Genomic DNA, 24009 nt, shown 5'->3' with positions numbered 1-24009 from the left:
GAGGCCTCAATACTCCACGCACAATAATTCCCAACTGAACCAGCCAAGCGCTAAACTGTTCAAAAAGTGTGTGTAGTATACACTCACACCTTTACAACATCTTATCGTATGATCCAATGTGACTAATAATGAACACGATATACATATTTAAAAAAAGAGGCAGGAAATACAAAATTAATTTTTCTCGAACCATTTGTGAATAGCAAATAAAAATTGAAGTTTAATTAAGTAAATATTACAAGTTAACAAAATTTTATTTTGCAAAAATATTAATAAATCCATATTTACTTCTAGTAGGTAACAAAATAACGACATTTACGAATATGTTCTGTGACAAAATATAATCTTTCTAAAAGTTTGATCAAAATCGAAATGTTACTTTTACCGTAATTCTGGGGATTAACAAACAAACAGAGGACAAGATATAAACACTGTTCAACTTTATTGCCGGAGGTTATTAAAATTTTACTACATCGAATATGTTAAGGCATTCAAGCCAGATTAACAACTATCGCCACTGCTTCAAGAACCATAAAGGACCCTTCCCTTTCGATTTTTTTTTTTGGGATAGGAAAACTTTCTTAGGATCCTTCGATGGGTCAGTCCCATTTAACAAATGGACAAATTGGTAAATTAATCATTACATATATAGTATAATTACTGGCAATTTCCTTAAAAGCAAAACAGAATAGAACCATAGTTTAATAAAGCTTTAAGAATATGTTTTTCTGAATGTAACTATCTCAATAAAAAGGTTTCCCGTCTTTCATGTATCACTAGGATGCTTTTTACTTTAATACATAGATATATGAAGTTCAAGCCATAGAACCAATCAGTCATTAGTGTATTTTATGAAGAGAAATCGATTTGTTTTATTTGTGATTTTAAGCCTATCTATGTACATAGATCAATAGAAAGGTTTAAATTAATGTATCAAACTTATATCCGGGTTAATATTTTTATTTTATGAATCTAAAAATAATAGCTTTATAAAAAATAAATCAATTTTCTTTTTCCATTAATGTTAATCTCTTTGCAATCAAAACAATTTTAACATGATGGTCGAAATCAAAGATTATCGTTATTTTATCCACATTTTCGACAATTTCCAAAACGCCGATGCATCTTTGACATTAAAATTATTGGATTGGAATCGACAAAACCCAAATACCTCGTGATTGAATGTTACAGTATATAAACCCACAGCACTGTTCACATTTTCAGCTGCCTGGCTTATGTTTGTTTGAAGAAAAAGTCTTTGCTGGTGTCCATTTTTGACGTGTGCTCAAACAATACTCCGTCAAAGAATCATAAAACTCTTAAATAACTTACACACCAAGAGATACACATTAATAAATCCATCTTTTAGAAAAATAATGGATTTTTTTTACTTTACTTTTGTCCAATAATATATTTTCTTTAATTTGTTCAACAGGAGTAAAACGGAGCCAATTTATCCTAACCTCAATTATCTTCCACATACTTATATTTATATTATCTCATACAAGAACACAGTGTCATAGAATGGTACTACTTTGTAGTAATGAACTTATAATAAAATAAAGGACTCAAAATATTTATTATGGCTTTTTTCCTCCCTCTTTCTAAATAGTACTATTATCATATAATAATCGTAATGAAAACTATTCTTTTAATAATATTTATTGTTTTTCTTCTTGCTTCATATCATTATCATATGTATCTCTGATAATGTATATACGTAGACACATTTTACGTTATAAGTGTACTGTGGATATATTAATATAAAGAAAATGATTTTGGTAGATATATCTAAGTCCTAAGAATTAAAAAAAGTATATATAGATATACTATATATAAACACTCCTTATGTGGTTCACAAAAAGGGGTCTGTTAAAGCAAATAGTGGCATCTCAATAGCTGCTCATGCTCGAATGAAGTCTATCAGTAGGGAGACGGTGGCCTGGACCATCAAATTCAACCATGACTTCAAGTCGTACACCAGAGAAAGATGTCACTATCAGGTTGCGAAGTGGCGAGAAACTTTACCAAATTTGTAAGTAAAATCCAAGTATCATAAAGCTATTCAGTGATGAGTCACACTTCACCTAGGACACTGTATACAACCCAAATAATGACCACTGACTGGCTAGAGACAGAGGTAATGTTCTTCCTGTTATGAAGACAAAATTCCTTTTCAAGATAATGGTTTTTGGCTTGATTGCCTCATACTAGCTCACATTTTTGACAATAGTCTCAAGTTGACCTCTTCAGTGTACTTTAGCCTTTTTAAGAATGTTGTGATACCATGGGTGGGATCCACATAACCTCCAGATACAGGGGTCATGTGGATTCAAGACTTAGTGCATTTTCCTAACGTCAAAACTGTCATGTATTACCTCGATAGTCAGTTCCACGTCGTTATCAAAGCTGACTAGTGGTATTCCAACAGCCTTGAACTTAATCCGTATGATTTCAAATTGAAGTGAGAGCTAAGAGGGAGGCAAAACGAATAACCCCTTGCTCCTTGAGATCTCTGAAACTCTCTGTGAAAAGGAAAATATCCCGCTTCAACAAGAAATATGGAATAAAGCCCTGCTCATCATTTTTGTACCGTTTACAGTTGGTATCAATGCTGTGAGTGATTTTATGGAATGATACAGCTGGTAATTATTAAATTTAAATTCCATATGTGTTAAATTTTCTCTCAAAATGCTTAAAATTTAAACTTCCGCCCCTGTACATACACCTGGATACACCTGGATAGTGATTTACTTAAACCGGTACTATACTAAATTTTATTGGAACTGGTATTTTCGTCTCTTGTACGTTATAAAAAAGTTTGGACCACCACTGGCGTAATTCCTTAAATTTTGGACAACAAAACAAATTAACAAAATTATCCTTAAAAAAACAAAGAAGAATAAAATTGTCTTTTTACAGAAAGAAGTACTCAAATTCCTGAGCTAGCAAAAATCCAACATCTCAAATATTTTTTAATCCTAAAATCCTCAAACTGCAGGAATTAAAGATTCGAATACTTATGTATCAAATGTAATATGTATAACTTTACTTATAGGTTAATTGATTTTGGCTAGAAGAAATAAAAAATATGAATATTTGTCGCATTGTTATTTATATTTTATCTAGCAACCAAAAATAAACAGAACAAAAAGGCAAAAGTCAATTGTTAGTTCGTTAATTTTTTTTAACTATGGAATCACAATATTTCATTATTCTGATTAATTTTCCACAGCTTCACAAGAGCTTATTATAATTCAACTAATGAACATACAAAACACTAATAAATATAAGCAGAAAAACTGCAGCTACTAATATCATACAATGTATGTTTCATTGTTAGTGAGCTAAGACTGTAATGACTCAACCTATTAATATATATTATGTCAAAAAAAAAAAAAAAAAAAATTTACTTCGAAAAATGTCTACCAAATCTGTAAAAAGAGTAAATCTCTCTGAAAAGTATCCACGTACTAGTCTAAATAGTTTAATTTAAAATCAGTTTATAGGATTAAAGAAATTGAAAAAATGCAAGAACTCTATATAATTTTGAATATATTTTTATTTCAATTGCTATTTTTGAATATATATATATACCGATATAGGTATATTAAAGGATAACTTGAATATAAGTAACTTTATTTGCAAAAGGGATTGGTATTTTAGTCTATCTTTGTATCTGGAATTTTCGATTTAGATCTCAAAGAACTCGTTGGGTTGATTTCCATTTTATCAAAAGTGGATTACTTTATCAAATAATGGAATACTTACAGTATCAATAGCATGTTACCTATATGTTAAAGGTTTGCAAAACTTCAAAATCCCTATGGGCAGACACACTTCAAGGATTAGTAGTCCGTAATGAAATGAGTAAGTTTATTATTTTAACGCAAGAATAACGATGTTAATATTTATAGTAGCATTTTGAATTTACCTTAAAGTATTATCAACTCGTTAAACCCCAGTTTCAAAGAATAGTATTTATTAAGTATTTGAACAAAACATTTAAACATTTGTGGGATCATTTGTGATACTAGCAGTCCATGAATGGAGGTGCTTGACCTCCATGAGAAGTACGTAACATACAAAAAGATGATACTATCTCTCTTCTCATCCTTAGCCAGCATAATATCAAATATATTTTATGTAGAACCTTGGGGCAGAATGTGTGAAATTTTATTAGCCCGAGTGAGACAGTACATAGTCCAGAGACATCAAGCTTTTGTTTATATGAGTTCTGTATAGGGGTTCATATTCATTTACATTGGATAGTTGTATACACAACATAATATACAGAATAAAATACTGTTTTAACCAGATGAAAAGTATAATAATTCAACAATTAATTTTTGCAAAATAAATATATAGATATACCGCTTCCTATCTAAACTTAAAATGGACATGTAGAAAGCTCAAACAATCCAATTTTATCTCTTAAACGGTTCTTAAATTAAATTAACTACAGAAAAAAACTCTGTTTTGGGAAAGGGATTCGAATAATTTTTGCTACTTCTATTCCTGTCATTTCATACATATGGCATTGTTGAGCAATACATACAATTGAATTTAAAATCCTCATCATTATTTTTTTATTGTTGTCGTAAAGCTTTCATTTTTGTGTACAGAGGGGGACACAAACCTTCTATTAGCACCACCAAAGATATTTTTATGGAATAAAAAAAAACACACAAAATTATTTTGTAACATGGTTGAACAATATTTTTTATTCACTATGCCTTAGTCTAAAAGCAATAATAGCTTCGAGAAAGTGGCGAATAGTTGACAGCTTTTGACGATGAAGGCCGTGTCTATGGCATACCACGCTGTCATGATGGAAGCTCGGAAGAGATCCAAATATGTATAAAAATTTCACCTAACATTATTTTCCATTACATCCCAAACTGGAAAGTATAGGCCGTTGAGATAAAGGCTGGAAGAGGATGTTAACGATCTCTGCAGCCTCCTCGGCACTGACACTGGCACGAAGGATATTGCTCAAGGGGTGCCTTTTTTGTTATTGCTCCGACATTTTTAGATTTGGAGAATTAGGATACAAATAAATTAACGTGTTTATTTTCATTTTAACTGCAGTCTGGTTGCATAATGAAACCTCATAATTAAACATAACGGGTATAAAATTGTAATAAAATACTACTGCAAGTTTTAGGCCCACTCTGTATATTTATGTCATGTTAAATGTGAGCTGTTATAGGAGAATATCCCTAGAAATAATAACCACACAGGAATTTTTAGGATAGTAAAAATTTAAAAGTGGCCCAAAGACAATCACTAGTAGTGTGCATTTGAAAACAAAAAAAAACTTACCGGATGATATGGCTTTATCTGCCTATATAGTAGACGATACTCTTCGATGGGTGTAAAACTATCAACTGTCCAATAAAGCTCAAATACTTGACTGTTATCTGATGTAAACTTGAGATGTGCTGGTAGGGGTCGAAACACGGCTGGTGTGGGTCGTCCATGTACTTCTATATTCCGTCTGAAAATTTGAAGTAAAATTTTAATGTTTGTAATCCACTGTTTATTACATATTATGTAAAAAAAATTAAAAATACAAAACGTAAGAACTTCAAGTCCAAATTGCTATTGTTAAAGAAGCAAAGCATTAAAAGAAAAAATCCTTTGTCTAAAAAGAGAGAAAAGGAAAATTCTTTTGTAGTTATTGTTTTGAAGACTATTTTTATAAATAAAAAAATTAAAAAGTTTTTCTCTTTTTCAAATCCCAAGTTCAAAGTAAAGTAAAGGAGTTAAAAAAACAATAATTCCCTTAGAGCTAAATATGAAAAAGGAAGGAAAAGGAAAATAATGAATTTCTTAATAAAAGATGTTTTGTTATACCAAATTGTACTTTAATATTTACAAAGCATTTACTTATGTAGGTAAATTGGTTTTTCTCTCTCATAAGACTCTTTGATGAGAACATGGAGCCCTGCACGGAACAACAGAACTAGTCGTAACTTTCCTATAAAGTGAGGTGATCAAACGGTCGTGGTTTAATTTTTCATCTCTCGTTAGAACTAAAAGCCCTGTACAGTATGCGAGGTAAAATCGTGGGCTGCTCTTTAAATCAATCTGGATTACTTTAAGATGGATATTTTAGAATACTATGCTGTGTTATTAAAAGTAAGGGTATTCCATTTGATAAATATAAAAATTATGGAGGGGAAAAGTCAAAGGGTGTTTGATTTACTCCACGTCAAGTATCGAAGATATCAAAAAGTAATTGTGGGCCCCCAAAGTCTTTTTTACAAGATTGAAAGCATGGTTTCTTCTAGTCAGCCCCTTGAGAAGTCCTCTGATAGCGGTAAACGCCGGAGAGGAAACTGCAATCACCTAAAGTCAGGCCAAATCGATGAGACAGGATGCCAAGGCTCTCAATGTTAGTGATTGGATGATGTGAGGAAGTATGTGAAGGATTAGAAGTAAGCATTTTATGAAATACAGCAACCCTGGCCAACCGGATAAAGAGAGGCTAGAAATTGTTGACTTGTTCAAAGCATAATAGGACAATTTAGACACCCTCTTCCTAATACTGTTCCGCTCTCGACTATGCCGTTTTTACGACGTAGTCGAGAAAAAAACCTGTGGTACCTTTCATCAAAATTTGGATGTTTCAAGTCCTTAATTGAGCAACAGTAAGCGGTTTTGTCCGAGGACTTCATTAAGAAGTGCTACAGCGGCTTTAAGCTCAGATTGGTTAACCATGGTAGCAACCAAAGGAACTAATTTTGAAAAATACAAAGATATATCAATATAAAAGTATGTGATAAGGCCTCAGTGTGCACTCCTTTACATTATTACAAAAGTTAATCCTGTTTGTTTCTTATCAAAAAGTTATAAAAAAAATCAAAAATATGTTGTGCCCTAATATGTATGTTAAAAGTGACATCTTTTTAAAGAAAAAAAAGTTTTTATTTGCATAAGAATATCTTGAAGCTAAGATGCTTCATTAGGGCTCTTTTTTTTTTGCTTAGTTGTGTGATAAGTTGAGTTTCATTCTCTAAAGAAGATCGGGCGTACTGTCTTTTGAGCTAAATTGCACTTTTATTGCAACTGTCATGCGTTTTTGCTACTTTAACTACAATTTTCAGGGTCTACAAAGAATGAATCAGAATATCTTTTTAACTATTCCTATAATTGGCCAGATTAAATAGAAGTAAATATTATAGTATCACAATTACTCCATCTGACCGATGACTTATCTTTGAATTTCATTTATAAAATTAACTCCTTCCCTAGGATCGACCCTGAATCGAGCCTTGTCCACTGAACTAATTTACTCTTATTTTTTGGCTGATTTTAAAATCATTTATAGATATAAGTTGACCATTATTCGTTGAAAACTACAAATGCAATCTATACTCAATTTTGAGGATATTGTTAGCTGTTATCTTGACGGGTCCCAGTCAATCAAAGTTTAGAACTCAACACATACATGTATATTGAAGTACATGCTGAAATATATGTCATGACAAGTAGCAGTTATCATGTTAAAATGATTTTTATTGAGTTTTCTTCACTTCTTATCTAAACTCCCTCTTTATTGATTTTCCATTTGTATTATGTTTGAACAAAAATAGGGTCAAGAAAAAAAGGGGAAACAGGGAATAAGAGATTAAGAACTATATCTTACTTGGACATTCCCAAGGAGTTCTCTGCTACACATGAATAATTTCCAAAGTCATCAATATCTGCAATCGTTAACACAAGAGTATAGCGATGAGTTGCATCCTTTTCTTCCATTCTAATGCGGCCATTGGGAGTGAGGAGTACGCTGTCCTTATACCATCGAGTCTAAAAAAATAACAATTAGTCTAAAGGATCAATAATTACAATATAGATAAATAAATATATTGAGGTAACAAGATGCTCAATTGATTGAGCAAAAACTTCAATAGACACAAAGGGTTTAATTCATCGTCAAATGTGTTTTTGTTTTGAGATACATAAATGATACTTAATCTGCTATTTGAACTAGACAAATAATATTAAACTCCGATTGAGCCTAATAGTGTAGTAAAAAGTCAACCAATTAATTTGTTTTCTTTACTTGAGGATGAAATTATAATATTTTATTACACTCAGAGATAAAAATAATATTCAATCATACTTTAATATACTATTTGATTTCTCAAAAATCAAAGCAAATGATCACAAAATAAGTAACTCAAAAAAGAAGTTTGAAGTGGGCCTCATTTTCCGTCACAAACTATCGACTATCTCGTATCTTTAAAAAAATCGTACATTGTGCCCCTCGTATCTCAAGTTATTAATGCCTTGTTTGCCCTACTAAAGATTTTAATCAACTGCAGCCTTGCCATGCTAAACTGCCAGTTGACATCTCTTTGTTGTCCCTACATATGTATTTCTTTCTTTATGGATCAAACTACATATTTCTTATACGGTTCATTTTAAGCCTACAAAATTTTTCAACCAATCCAATTTTGATATATGTTAGAAAGTTATTAAATCAAATATAATATTTAAATGAAACTGCTTTTATATTAAAACTTTTTTTCAACTTTTAATTGTACACTAATTGTTGCATTTCTTTACATGATTGTTCTATGAGCTGAAAATCCTCAAATAGTTGTTTTCAACCCATAAAATATTATATAATAATAATCACAAAAGATCCCAAAAAGCATCAAAATATGTTTAATGTTTTGATCTATTAAAAACAAATGGCATTTGTGTCAATGTATTATAAAAATAATTTTTGATAATCGAATGAGAGTTGAATTTGTTAATATAAAACAACTATTTCAATTTTTATGTGATTCCATATATCCTGACAGTGTTGTGTCTTAATTTTTTTGGTACAGTATATTCTAGTCTGAAGATCGGATATTGAGACCGTCGGTCTTTTGAACTGTGTGTACAAAGATTGATTTAAAAAAAATAGGTGAGTGACGTTATCCAGGACCAAACTTTGTAAATTTTAGGAGTGATATACAGGACTGAACTGTACAGTACTGCAGTCTTCAATCCTAAAGAAGGATCGGCGCAATACTAGCTGACAGAGATAATTATAAATATTAGAGTGGGATTTGATAATTAATAACATCACTAATACCTAACAAGTTAACACGAGGATTTTGACGATTTTCACATTTCTAATTACATTTTCCATATTAAATAAATATGTTTTTTTAATTTGACTGCTATACGTAATGAAGTCATAAATAACAGTTTAATGGACAATTAATCAAGCTAAAGGCAAGCAAAGGCATAAAACTTTAATTACTTAACAAAAAAATAATGTCAATATGTGTTATTATTAAATTTGAAGTAACTTGAATTATTGTTAATGGAAAATATTTGTTACTCATTTAACTACTTACATTGGGTCGTGGCTCTCCATGTACAAGGCATGTCAGATGTGCTTCCTTTCCTCGACCTGAATGAACTTTTTCTACCTCTACATCAATCTCCGGCTCATCTGTAAATTACAAAAAGAAAATTAACATATAACTTAGGATGTTATTTAATGTACAAATGTTTATTTTAATATGTTTTCGTGTAGACTTTATTAATTTTTCAATATCATAATTAGAACAAAGAAATATGATAAAAAGTAACCCATAAAAAAATTAGCATATTTCTAAACTATTATTATTATTATGGCTAAGCCACTAAAAAAACACATTAAAAAATAGGTAAAAATGAGGAGTATAATTAAATTAATTATATTATGTATAGAAACAAGGTACTTTGCTTTTGAGCACATCAGGTGGATAATAGGTTTGTTATACAAAAAGAGTTTGTATAAAACCATATTTATTGACATTAAAATATAAATTTGTGGGCTAACACAGTTTTGAAAACACATTTAAATATATCTGCATGTGGGCTTAAAAAATGTAGAAAGTAATTAGGTGCAGACATGACACACAAAACATTTTTTTAAAGATTATTTTCATTCTTATGTAGACTCCTTATTTAAGTTTCTCTCCCTCCAATATAACCCTTGAAATGATTAACAAAACCCCCTTCTGTTGCTGACTAAGATAAATTTAAAAAGATATGCTAAAAAAAAGAAAGCTCTTTAATAAAGAGGATCATATTCAAATTTGAGGGTTCGAACAAGACTTTTTTAAAGTAAGAGTTTTTATCTTATTAAAAAAACTTTGTTTATACGATGTTTGACAAAAAATAATACATTATTTTATCATTCTGGTTTCAATTCTCAATAAATTATCTACTTATTTTGGTTCACATGTCCACAACGTTTGCATTTAAGTTTGTTTTTGAGAGATACAAATCACCTTTGATGGATGATGACCTTTGGTTTATACATCAGTTTTCTACTGATTAAATTAATATAGAAAAAAAAAATCAATTTTGGGGAAAATTCTTTTAAAACTTTTGAAAAATTGTTTATTATTCAAAATTTCGCATTTTTATATAAAATAACTGTTTTAGACAAAAAAGGGTTTGTAGCAGACAAATGCTATAGATTGAAATTTTTGTACTGATGCAACACGTATTTTAGATAGTCCCTCTCAGAAATCATCAATCTATGTGAAAAATCTAATATTAAACCTTCTGCTGCCTTATGGACGGGGAGCACACAAGGGAAACTATATAAAAAATGGCTAGAGTACTCAATTTCAATTTCACAGAAGGTACAATATTTCTGGAGCAGGTTCGTTGTTTTATTATTTGTACATAAAGAACCTGTATTTAGTTCATAGCAAAATCACTTTTTCATTGAGTTGCAAAAGAGTTTTGCAGAATATATGCTGCATTATTAAAAATATATGTTTTGGGTTATTATGAAGGACTCTTCCAGAAACGGCTCTCTTAACTCAGTTGATGTTTTGAGTAATTATACTCGGAGTAGTGAAGGGTGCCAATATCAGGTAGTTCCGAATTGTATCGCGTCGTCGCTTAATTGTACGACATCTCAGTAACAAGTTGTGGTTATTCAAAAAGGGGGCGTCCTGCCTTGGTGATGCCCGACTAACAAAGTATTGTTAACAAAATGAAAAAATTCTAAATATATATGAATGTACCCTGTTCCATGCAATATTCACACCCTTGCACTTTTTCATTAATACGACTAGATACTTATTTCTTACATCAAAATACATTTATGATAATATACCTTTAATAAATACATGCATAAAGACAGAAAAACTTAACATATTTCATATATATTGTAGTGAAGACTATGTATTTATTTATATCCGTCTCTATATTCAATTATGATAGCACATATCAAAATATATGATATTTTTTTAAAACTGACAACTAAATCAACTCGCTTTCACAAAAATGAACCTAGTTCTCATATTATGTACATAAAATCTAAATGAATTTTTTTTTCATAAAAAAAAAATATGAAGTTAAGAAAAAAAAGTATTTTTTTTTGTCAAAGTCATTAGCATATAATTTTAATTTACATATATATTATATAAGTAAATTACTAACGAGACTACTTTTTTCCCTCTTTGCTTTCTTTTTCTAGATAGAAACATGTATTTGTACACTATATAACAAATTAAATGTATATGTTGCCGAATAGTTGTTATATATCATGTTTAATTCAACAGCTACACGTTGCAATCAATTAGTTATAAATATAGGTCAAGTGTAATCAGTTAAATTTCCTGCCTCTTTAACAGTTAGTAGTTTGCTCAAATATTTTAGGTTCAACACGTTGTTAACTTTATTGCATCATTCAAATTTTCCTACAAAATATACAGAAAAAAGTATAAAAGTGATTTGATAACTAGCCAAATAAGTCAATCATACCAACTGCTATTTCTCACTGAATCACTCCCAAAATGTCACTATCATATTATTTACATATCCCCAAAATTATCAACACTGTTATATAATTACATATTAAAATAGGTTATTATTCTATATATATATAATAATAGAGGGTGCCTGAGTTGCAGGCTGAATAAAGGGGAATAGAAACAAAGAATGAAGGTAGAAAAAATAGACAGAAAGTGAGGGATTTAGAAAGATACAAAGAAAGACAAGATTTAAAATTTATTTCATTATATGGGGTAGATAAACACCACAACACAGTAAGAAAGAGTACTTTAAAGTCAATGAAATGGTTTTGAAAGTAAACAGGATGTTCACATTTAGAAGAAGTACCTTGTTGTTAATTTATTGCTCCGAATCAAATATATATACATATATTTCCAGGAAGGGATTGAACAACATGATAAATCGACCTTTTAAAAAATAAAGTTATGTTTCTCATACAAAGTATATGAACAACGCCAATTTATTTTCCATCATAGTTTTTATATGTACCTGTACATACTTTGAACATAAGCTTAATAAATCAATTTTTCTATAACAAAAAAATTGAATCAAAAATTATTGAAAAATAATGTTTGACGTACATTGAATGAAACTGAGGTGCATGTAGGCTACATGACTAATTGAATTAGTAAAACTTGTACGCATTGTTCCATATTTAAAGCAACCCATATTTAAAGTTTTATAGTTTAATAAGCAAAAAAAGGTTTTATTGCCAATGGGGTTGCTTGAACATGGCGTACCTTGAAATTTGTTTATTAATACAAATATTTTTTCCATTGACAAAATGACAGAAATGAAACATAAAAAAATTGTGGTTGAAATGTTCTCTCGTTGGAAATCTCCCATGGATATTAGCAAAAATTTCACCATCAACAGAGCGTTCGTTTTCTGGATCAAAAGTAAGTTTAATTTTGTCAGGTATGTTGACTTAAAATTTGTGTGCAATCGCTCAAAAAATTACTCCTATTACCTTAAAGGGCAAAAATCCTCATTTTCCCTTTTTTTTGTATTAAAGTTGCTCATTTTTATAAACTAGTATGAAATAAATATATAAAATTTGAGTTGGTATTACACAAAAGCTTTTCAATATTATTTGATGATATTTTGTGAAGGAAAATCCTATTTCAAAAACCTTCTTTCAAAAGGTTTTCTTTTTAGAGGTAAAAATATGTATATGATGCAATCTGGTTTATGATTACATGATCGGATATTGAAGGAGCCAGATTCTGACACAAGCCAAATAAAGAAGCATAAATTTAAAAAAAAAAACATGAATGTCGAATAATTTCACATGAAACTTGTAACAAAAGCGAAATATTTTAGTTCCAAATTGCAAAATCTTTATCTTTTATTTATGCATAAGTTTGGACGTATAATCAGTGACGGTGATAATGAGATATAACCATTTAACAAGACTTTTTCAAGATTATACCAACTTCAAATTTACTCATCTATTAATGTGGTCTTTGAAAAGTCTTTTTGTATTTTTAAAACTAGCATTATGGATCAAAAACAAAAAATAACACAATAAAATTTTGGTTTCTCGATATGACATGGCAAAATTTATGAAAAAGTTATGATTAATATAAAACAACACTAATTACTTTAAATTATTCCTATGAGATTGTATTTTTCTTTCTGTATAAATTGCTCAATTTTAATATTTTGGCTGCTCATTTTTAAAAAAAAAAAGTTTCGCGACCTTGAATTCAAATTAAATAATTGAAAAATCATGGAATATTTGGTTAAGTTTTTTTATTATATAGAAATTGGATAAATACTATATTCTATTTATTTTTGCCAAGCATATTTTTCATAAAAGACAATTTATATATAAATACATTATGCAAAATTTTTGCAAATGTAGATATACTATTTTGAAACTTGATGGCTTAACTAATAAAGCCCCCTTTACTTTTTTTGGGATCTTTAGAAAATCCAACTATTTAATAATGTGTTTTAATTTTCTTCATTTTCAAAGAAAATTCCTGACCTATCTTCATTATTATACATTCACTTACCTCAGTGATACACTTTGTTATTCATGAACAGTCTGGGATTATACTTTAAATGTTATCTCCCCGAAAATTGAAAATTCAATACGCCTCACACTTGTTTTTACTACTATATTTATTGTACAATAATTAAGTAGACAACAGAACCTTTTATTAAATATAGAATTTTTTTCAGATGCTTTGTGTTTTTTTCTATAGAAGTTTAAGTCTAAGCTGTGTCTTTTTGATGCAATAAATTATTAGACAACCGGCACTAAACCCTATACCCTTTTTAAAAAAGTCCCTATGCCGCCCCTAGGATAATTTAGGCCAATTACCCTCAGCAACTTATGGTTCTTGGGGTTGTTAGCAGGGAAGGTCACGTTATCTTCTTCTTCAAGCAGGGCCTGAAGATCAACACCTAGGTCTACGTTAGTGTTCTGCACACCAATGTCTTTCTCTTGATCTACAGCATTATGAAATACTCATGTTGGTTCTGGCAGAAAGTCAGAATACCCTGCCACACCAGCTAAATATTTTTTTTTATTCTTTCAAGAATGTGATGTTTGTACTGACGTGTTCTTGGCTTCCTAACTCGCTATAATTGATTACTTTAGATTATTTTCTCTGGTGCAATGTTAAATAGGTTTCTGATTAAAGTCCCTTCAGCTCCCCAAATTCCTCAGGTAAACAATTAATAGTAGCTGTCATTCTTTCTTTAGACGGTTCAAAAATAAATAAATAATATGATATGTTTACCTATAAAAAATAATGCATTTTTTACACAAATAAGAGTGTTTTTTTTTTTTTTTTTCATATTAGAGGATTAATATGCATGCAATAAAATTATACAAATGTATAAAATTAAAAGCGATACTATTATTTTATGGCTGGGGCTTAAAAAAGGCCCACATTTTTTTTCTAGTTTTGGAAATTACTTTTTCTTATATTCATATTACTGTCAATTTCTTTTCTATGAATTAAAAAATCATATTATGTATATTATAATATTTAATTACCCCTATCCAGGACTATATGTATATATACCTCTTCTGTCCATATGTACATAAATCATAATGTTTATGTGCTTAAAAAAACTTATAGACCAATAAAACAAGTAAATTATTTTAAGGAATGTGACTCTTTTATGTCCAAAGATTCTAAATTATGCTATTGAAGTTTCTAATTGTTTTTTTAAATTGCCATTTATTAAAATTATCAATATTATAGACAAAAAAATTTATTAAAAGACATCAAGATGGATTGCAATAAAAGTAATCATATATAAAGCTTATAGTTTAAAATTAATCACATATGTTTTTACAAACTGTTTAAAAATATAATCAAGTCAACCACTACAAAATATGAATTAATATATTTAAATAATTTTAATTCAAACGTACAAACAAACAAAAACTATGTCCTCAATGTTCTTGTATTCGTCATCACGTATCGACTTATTAACCATTTAAGGGTTGAGTAAAACTTATATGAACATTCTGGGAAATACTTAACTAGTAGAGTAGAATGTTTTTTTAAAGGATACAAGTATTTTACTGTTTTTTTTAGAACATTTCTGTGCTACAATGAGAATGATTCAAAAACAACTTGAAACCTAAGAGCCTAATGCTACGATTTTGAGTTCATATGGGCCCGAGTCAAAGTTAAGAGCAGAACCTCAAGTTAACAAACCAAGTCAAGTTCCTAGTCCATGAAAAATGACTTGAGTCTAGGCTGGAGTACAGCAGCCCTGAAAAATACCACTATGGGACAAAAAAATAACCTTTACTCTAAAACAGAATGCTCTAGTAAAATTGTATTAAAAAAATTCAACAGTTTAATTTCACACCCTTGATTTATAGAGCTTTTACACTCTAGGCGACTGTCTACAAATATGATTTATATCCCTTATGAATTAAATTTTGCAAAAATAAACAAAGATATTTTTGTTCTTCGTGTACTCATATGGATATGAAGTTTTCTTTTTATATTACCTATCTACATAAAAGTATTTATATATACATATATTAAGATGAAACAAGTTTTATGATGCATCTACATTGGCAGAACATAAATTCATACATATGCACAATGTATATTAGGGAGTGTCAAAAATCACAACTATAGAAATCAATTATGAAGAGTATTGGGGAATATGAAATACTATGAACAACTATACATGGATAAAAATTTTATAACTATGGAACGTATTTTGGAGGTACTCCAATTGGGAATGAGGACATTTACCAAAAGAAATCAACAAACATCATTATCCGCAAGATGACGGTGAAGTACTAAGTTGTCGTAGTAAACAAATAAGCTTAGAAATGACTAATAAACAATAATAAACGCAAGATGGTGCCACTATCATCGGCGTGTAAATATTCTACTATTTAATATGTAGGGATGACATTTTGTAGAGCGCAAGGAGAAGGTGGGAGCGAGATTCATGGTACTACTCGATTAAGACCCTTGTTAAAAGCAACCTGTTATATGATTTTGGATGAAATGAGAAGTTTTAACATTAAAAAAATTGTAAGAAAATTGATTGCACTGGAACTTTGCCCAAAAGAAAATTACTCTTGGTGAAACACATAAAATTTTATCCAGAGAGGCCTTTGGAACAAAACATCAATTAAATACAATGAAGAAACTTGTCTTCTTTATGAATTTATAAATAAAAATATAGATGAGATTGTTTTAGTTAAAGGTTAATGATAAATATAAATTTTTTATATCATCTTTTATTTTCAATCATACGCATTTTAAAAGGGCAAAAAAATAATGCACATATCAGCCTTTCATTGTTAAATAAGCCTTTTAATCATAGAGTAAATGAAGAAAATACAATTTAAAAAAAGTAAATTATCTTTACGACGAAACTCTATATAAATTCAAGCAATTTCTCAACGTTTTATATGTTTAGTTATGTGTAACTTTGTATGTTCTAAGCAAACTAAAAAATAGGCTTTTTGGTAATGATATATAACCTTGATCAATTTTTCTTCAAGTAATTTTCCTAGTACCATTAAAAATAGCATTAGCAATGGGAATTTTTTTTGATTCTTTTTGTAGAGGTATTTTATTGTATACAATAAATACATCAAAAATAGGAATTAATCATTTAGAAGGAGCAAGAGAGATATTAACACCCCAAAAATCTATAAAACATCAGTAATCACTAATCAGTAACCTTGATTGATTGAATTCGAACAAGAACAAGCTGTGAACACTCAACAAAAATTATAAAATAAATTATTCTATGGCTGGGAAGAATTAGTGACCTACCAAGTGATTTTGTGTCTTTTTATTTCTTTCATTTAGGATGAAACCTCCCGTGAAATAATATAGGTACCAACGTGATGGAGAAAAAAACAGTAAACATATTAAAGTTCTATATGTATGGAGCAACCTGTGAAACCCATTCCCTTCAGCTCATATTTTACAGAAATTAATTTTATAGCAATTCACTTCTTTTCCTATAACTCCGTGTTCAATATTCGTAATAAGTGGATCAAACTTCCAAGAACCCAACCCACCCTAATGCACATATTATAAAGCAAGGCAAGTATGATCATCAATTTCCTACATTCAGTTTGCTTTTTCAAATTAGCAGTTTTATTTTTTTTGAATATACGCTGATTTGGGAGCTCATATTTAAAAAAACTGATTGGTTATTCGTACATAAGGACTGCCAATATATTTTTTATTTGATCAAATTTGTTATCTTTTTGGCATAATATTTCAATTCATTTATACTTTTTTGACAATCAAAAAATAATTTCTTGAAAATCTTTAACACTTAATGAGCAAAATGATACTAAAGGGGAAAACAACATATATGTCGTCAGTTGACACAACGTCAATCTTGAACAAAAAAAAAAAAAAAGAAGAGATTTTTACATCACATATACAATACAAACAATCCTTAATTTTATAGGTATTTTGGTAAATTATAGGTTCTGTATCCAAACCTTTGAGAGGATTTAAGATACTCAAGAAAGTTAACTTAAGTTTCGAACCTTCATTTAATGTTAGATACTTAATTCTCCCTCGATATGGCCTTACATACATAATCATTATTTCATTACAACGATCAATTTTTACTACTCACAGAACCTGAGAGTTCTGCCAAACTTAACTTCATATTATTAATTACGTCAAAACCAAGGAAGTTGCTAGCTTTCATTATTTGGGAGGTTTTGCTTCAAAAATTGTAGAAAAATATAAACAATGAGTGAAGGTGGAAGAAAAGAGAGAGAGAGGGATGTAGAAAGATACAAAGAGAGAACAGAGGAGGGAAGATACAGAGAGAAGGTTTTATTTCGGTCAAAAACAGGCTCTTAATGACCTCGGAGGCAGCCAAAAATGTTATAGGATCATACTTTGTTATTTTATATATTTACTTGATAAATTTCAGACTAATCTCTTTCATTATTTTGGATTCCATGTGTGATAACACCAAAAACAGACAAATAAATATATATAAGATAATTTATCAATTTTGTGGGGGGCTTCTCAAACTTTAAAAGTCCCAAAAAAGGGACTACCAATGCCACTGGTCAGAAATATTATTTATGAAATCTAGTAAAGATTTATTTATGACTGTTTAATGGCCAACAGATACAAACAAAGTCTCTCAATTTATCATTCTTTTATAGTTATAATGAGTTTTTGCTAAATTGATTGTCATTTTTGGGGCCTTTCAGGGATTAATTTGAATAATTTTGTTAGTAGAATTGTATCATAATTATTATACAAAATTGTAATTCAGACTCAATTTTCAAAAATAAAGAGAAAGGATACATATTTTCAATTATTTGATAGTTTTTATCCAGACTCACACTCACGCTCCTGTCACGAGTTTTCTTTTTCATTATACTGATAAGGAAACGTTTTTTTATTGTATTTATCTCAATTTTCTCATCATTTCATTTTTCATAGAAATTGGGAGTGATTTGTTCTATAGCTTCCATATAAAAATAGTAATAAATTGGGTCATTTAGAAGTGTGTGGACTAATATGTCAGCTACTGATAGAGATCTCCATATGAATAAGTTACCCCTTTTATTATTTTCTATCTAGATATTTTCTTCATTTCAAACTAGGAAAGAACATGATTTTAATCAGTCCAACAAAAGCAATCAATATTTTTCAAATTAAATAGTGTAAAGGCATAGGCAGGGTTGATCAATAGAGTGGTACACTTAATTTGAATTTTAATAAATTAAAATTTATTTGTCGATTATCTTCAAACTTTGAGAGGGATAGGCTTTGTAACTCAAGATTCCTTATGTAAATTTTCGACTCAATTAAAAACAAAACAAACAAGAAGGAGTAAAATGGAGAAATTATGAAGCTTCTATCCCCATGCATTGTCCCCCTATTGCCATATCCAAGGAGCTCACATCAACTTCATTGAGACATGTCTTCAGAACAAAAAATCCAGCTGGAAACATTGTATGGAGAGTTGGGATAGGCAATTTTTGTCATCCCATTTTTGTAGAGAGGAAGGAGCTGCTCAATGCAGATGCTTACATCTAACTTCTGATAAGAAAGTGCTCCCTTGAGCTAGAGAAAAGTTCGGGGACAACTTTGTTTTCTTTCAAGACGGAGCTCTGTGTCATTGCGTCTCTAAGACCCAGAATTTTATGAGAGACAACTTTCTAGACTTTTGGAACCTCAAGATATGTCCACCCTTCACTCCAGACACGAACCCCTTGGACTACTCTCTTTAGGCTCGTATGGAGAAGGGGTGTGTGCAACTCCTCGTATTGTCTCTATAGAATTCCATCAAGAAGGAATGGACCAAGCTCGAGTGAGACTATAATGGGCAAAGGGAAAAAAGGGATATAAGCCCCGAATTGAGACAACTATTAGATATTAGGCCTCACATATATAATAAAAGTTGTGCCGCTCACTATTTTCAGTTGATTTTATAAGATAAATGTCCTCAAAAAATCTCTCTTTTAAATTTTACTCTTGAAAATATTAATATCTGTACCACTACATAAGATCAACACTGTAGTTAATCCTCCGTTAAAATGCATCTTTCATTGCAAATAGTTGTTGAACTAAGGATAGTCTGGTGTCTGCCATCAAGAAGTACTTTGCATTCATCACCAGAGATATCACCATTAAGGCTTTCTCCCACTTCAGAGAGTGTATCTAGACTCAGGGCAATTATATCGAGTCAGCCTCAAAACACATTTCCTGCAATAACTTTGTAACTTTGTTTTTTTTTTAATTAAAAACAAAAATATTCAACATTATGGAATATGTGTTATTTTTTGTTAATACAAGAGGGCCCTGTACTGATTTTAGATATGCCCCGAGAAAATTTCTCTGTAGAATAATAAAAAACAGTCAACGAAACCAATCGAAAATTCTTACATTGACAGTGTAATATTATACGGGCTATGTATTTAAAATCAATATTTACACGCAATCTCGCATTAAACTTGGCAAAATCTTTCAAATGTCATTAGCGAGCTTAGGAAATACTTAGACTGAAGCCACAGCCTCGTTTCTAATCCATATTCATACTTAAAGGGTGTTTCCATACTATTTCCTTTCAAAAAGAGAGTTCACTCTAAGGAACATTTAGATTAACCTAAGGGGAAAAATCCTTTTACAAATAAGATTAAAACCATTATTGTTAAGAAGAATATATAAAAAGTTGTGTGGAGATTTTTTCTCCTTTTGTCAGGAGGAAAAGGGGAGTTAATCAAGACTCTCAATACAATTAATTATTACCAACAGCAAACACCGAAAGTAAAACAGATGATTATTTAACCTACTTAGAAAATAAGTTTTTTTATTTATTAAGTAATAAATTGTTTCCGTGTTTCATTCCAGATTAGTTTAAGCTAAGCTTTCTTATTTAGAAGATAACGCATTTTTAAATTTGAGTATCCTGATAAATATTGGAAAATTCAAGTCTTTATTTTTATATTTTAAAGAAAAAAGAATATATTTTAAACATCAACATAAAAGAAAGGTGAGATAAAACAGAAGAAATTGAGAAAAAAGATTTTTTATTCTTAATATTTCACATCATTAGAAAGCATCATCTAAAGGCTATGATTAACTCTTGGGACTAAACAATTCCCGGGTTTCACACTTAGAGGGTATTATTCTTTTTATTCACCTCGTTTTCAGTGTTTAGCAAACTTTCAAAGACAGCTGTCAAAATTTCATGACAATCTATTCTTTATTTTTTGAGTTATTGTGCTAAGTTTGAAGATTTTATCTTACTCTCAAAACAATAGATCAAAAACAATTTCATATTTAGATTTTACATTGCTTCATGATGGAAAACAATATTTTAATTGATATAGTAAAGGGCTCTAGGGAGACACACACATGAGCCGAGTAGTGAGAACAATAACTACTCTAAATTTTATTCCAATGGTTCGAAGTTCTGACGTTTCAGAGTGTGACTCTGAAGAAGTTGTTGCTGACAACTGTTGATTTTTGAAAGTTTATTTTTATTGTGTATTTTAATTGTGATATTCCCTACTTTTAATAACGCAAGTTAGAATTTTAAAATATCCACAGAAAAAAACCCAAATTGATTTACAATCAAGTTTATCTCTCACAGTGTACTATGAAATATGTGGGAGTAGGTAAAAATCCCCGTTAAATATTAGGATTCTGGGTTATACACCCTATTTGAAATACTCATGGATTTCATAAGCATTTCCTGTTTCTTTCACTGAGGTACATAAATATGATATTTCTCAATTTATCTTCGTCAGAGTGTTCCAACTTAATTTTTCAAAAAATAAAAAAATCTTGAGTAAACCCTTCTCTTCAAATACTTTTTTTTCTATTGTAATCAATTTAAATCGAACAAAACCAACTGAGCACACAACTTCTTTTATATTCTTCATTTTTTTTTGTATAACAAGTGAAGAAAGTTTGTTCAATGGAAGTATGTAGAGAAGGGGAGATTTCCATTTTTTATTCTTATTTATATATATTTCAATTCTTTATTTCTTCTCTATGTATAGTTTTTTTCCCTCATATTAATGCATTTCACTTGACGAATTATTGTTGAATTTAAATAGGGATAAAGTAAATCCCCTTGTACAACTTTGCTGTAGAGAAGGGTTTCATTCTTTCTCTTTATTTTTGTGGGAATTGTGGACCATTTCTTTTTGTTCTTATAATTCAAAAAAGAAAGAGTTTTCATAAATACATTTACAGTTAAACTAAGCAAGGATTGATTAAAGTCTGGAGGAATATAAAAAATAGACCAATTACGTTTAAGTGCATAGTCAAAAGATTGAAACATTGTTTGCCCGCCAGAATATCCCAAAAACAGTTATCGCGGCCATATATAGCTCCCCCAGAACAGGGAGATCTCTAAAGGGTCAAAATATGTCTTTCATAAAATGGAGCACTGCCCACACGGCCAAGATTGTCTAGAAATAGTTAGGATACAATTGGCGACATAATCTGACAAAGATACTTATTACGAGTTAAACACATACAAAACACCCCCAAGATTGTCCAAAAGTGGTTGGAATTCAATTATAAATTAATAAATAAAGTCACAAAGGGACATTTTGGTTCTTGTGCTTTACTTTGGAGATAATCCACTCAATCTTCACTCTATCCTAATACCGTGAGGACGTTACAATGAGCCAATCTGAGGGACTCAGCCTAACATCAAAGTTTTTCCAGATCTCTTCCTCATCATCATTTCAGAACCGGGGTCATTTTTACACATTCGTAGAATAGTTTAAACGAGGTATCTAAAACTTCATGGCAAAAACAATCATCTCACTCTTTAGAATCTCCTCGGAACTTGTTCGAAAAAAAAAAACATGATGTTTCTAATATATACTTTAGCAATATTTGACGTGTATCACTGAATGACGTTTGGATTAACAATCATTGTTTAATTTGTTCATTTTAGTCTCTAAACTTTTGCACGACCAGGGAGACTCTATAAAACTTTAAAAAGTAGGTTAATTAGGGGTTAAAGAAGATACTAATTAATATCAAGCATCTTCTTAACATGAGCTACTTTATATGATTTTCGAGAGAGAATACTGCTATATAGAAGATAATTTGCTATATTTAAAAGAAATGAGTGCAGGGAAATATGTAATTATATGAAAATACATAATATATGTTACACCTAGAAAAGGCAAGACTTTTCCTTTCCAAGGGAGATGTTAACAACACGGTGATCTATTAATGAATGAGCAAGAACACTGGCATTAATTGTTTTCCTTTTCTGAATCACTCATTTTCTATATAAAAATCCCATCCCCAATGATAAGGATGTGCAAAGTGCATGCTTATAGTTTTTCAATATTCAGTGTCAAAAACCACATACACTTATGTAAATAATGTAGGTATTGTAAAACACTCATTTAAACGATTTTTATTTAAATATTTTTGTTAAATTTTCTCTCACCTGACGACTTTTCATATATTATTCAATACAAGTTTATTTATAATTCATAGCTCTTATTATGTATATACTATCTATGTTCATGTTTTCCTTCATGCAAAGTTGGCAGTATCTAAAAATACAGGGTTCCTATATAACACTCAGCAATACCTACCCCCAATTTTACGAATGTTTTTGAAAACAATTTTACTTTTACAATCAAATAGGTGATATAATGTTATTACATTTTTTTGCATACATCAAAGGTGAGCTCCACAAATTTTTGAACATTCCCTCAACATAGCCCAAGCCGGAATCTATACATCGATCAATCCGCCTCGGCACCGCCTCTATTTTTACTCCCGATCTTGAAGCAATTCAAACACGGAAGACATCTTTTGAAGTCTCTATTAATTTTAATATTCTTTTAATACGTAAAGTCAATACTACATCAATCTCGAATAACAGGTCTGAACGAGAGTCATATCTTTTCTAGGAACTATAAAACAGTCCAAAAGTAATATTCAACATCACGGATAGAAATATACTCTTACACTTTACTCAAAAAAAAAAAATCGTCATATATGTATAAAACAAGGTATAGGAACCCGGAACAAAACTAGCCCAGGCAGGGCTGTTCATATAATTCCAATCACTGCCTATTAATTAACCCTCCAACGTAAGGACCTTTAACAGAAACAACTCATAACAACCCCACCACGGACATAATAGGCATGACTGTGATTGCAGATTTCCATTGCCAGTGGACTAGCTTAAGATGACATATTTTTCTAT

The 24009-nt window shown here is 30.1% G+C and overlaps 1 protein-coding gene across 2 annotated transcripts in view; it reads right to left on the bottom strand.

The window, feature by feature from the left end:
• LOC121123130 (lachesin) overlaps window positions 1–24009 on the bottom strand; it is a 207032-nt gene that overhangs the window by 68339 nt on the left and 114684 nt on the right. For both annotated transcript variants that reach the window (XM_040718244.2, XM_071890669.1), the window contains exons 6-8: window positions 9366–9463; window positions 7655–7815; window positions 5326–5500 (exon numbers count right to left, since the gene is read on the bottom strand). In XM_040718244.2, the coding sequence (XP_040574178.1) occupies window positions 5326–5500; window positions 7655–7815; window positions 9366–9463 (434 nt within the window). The remainder of the gene's footprint in view (window positions 1–5325; window positions 5501–7654; window positions 7816–9365; window positions 9464–24009) is intronic.

The sequence above is a fragment of the Lepeophtheirus salmonis genome, chromosome 8 (assembly GCF_016086655.4).
Source record: "Lepeophtheirus salmonis chromosome 8, UVic_Lsal_1.4, whole genome shotgun sequence".
NCBI classification, from domain to species: Eukaryota; Metazoa; Arthropoda; class Copepoda; order Siphonostomatoida; family Caligidae; genus Lepeophtheirus; species Lepeophtheirus salmonis.
The sequence above is the reverse complement of the archived record's forward strand: the minus strand, read 5'-3'. Positions and strand labels throughout refer to the sequence as shown.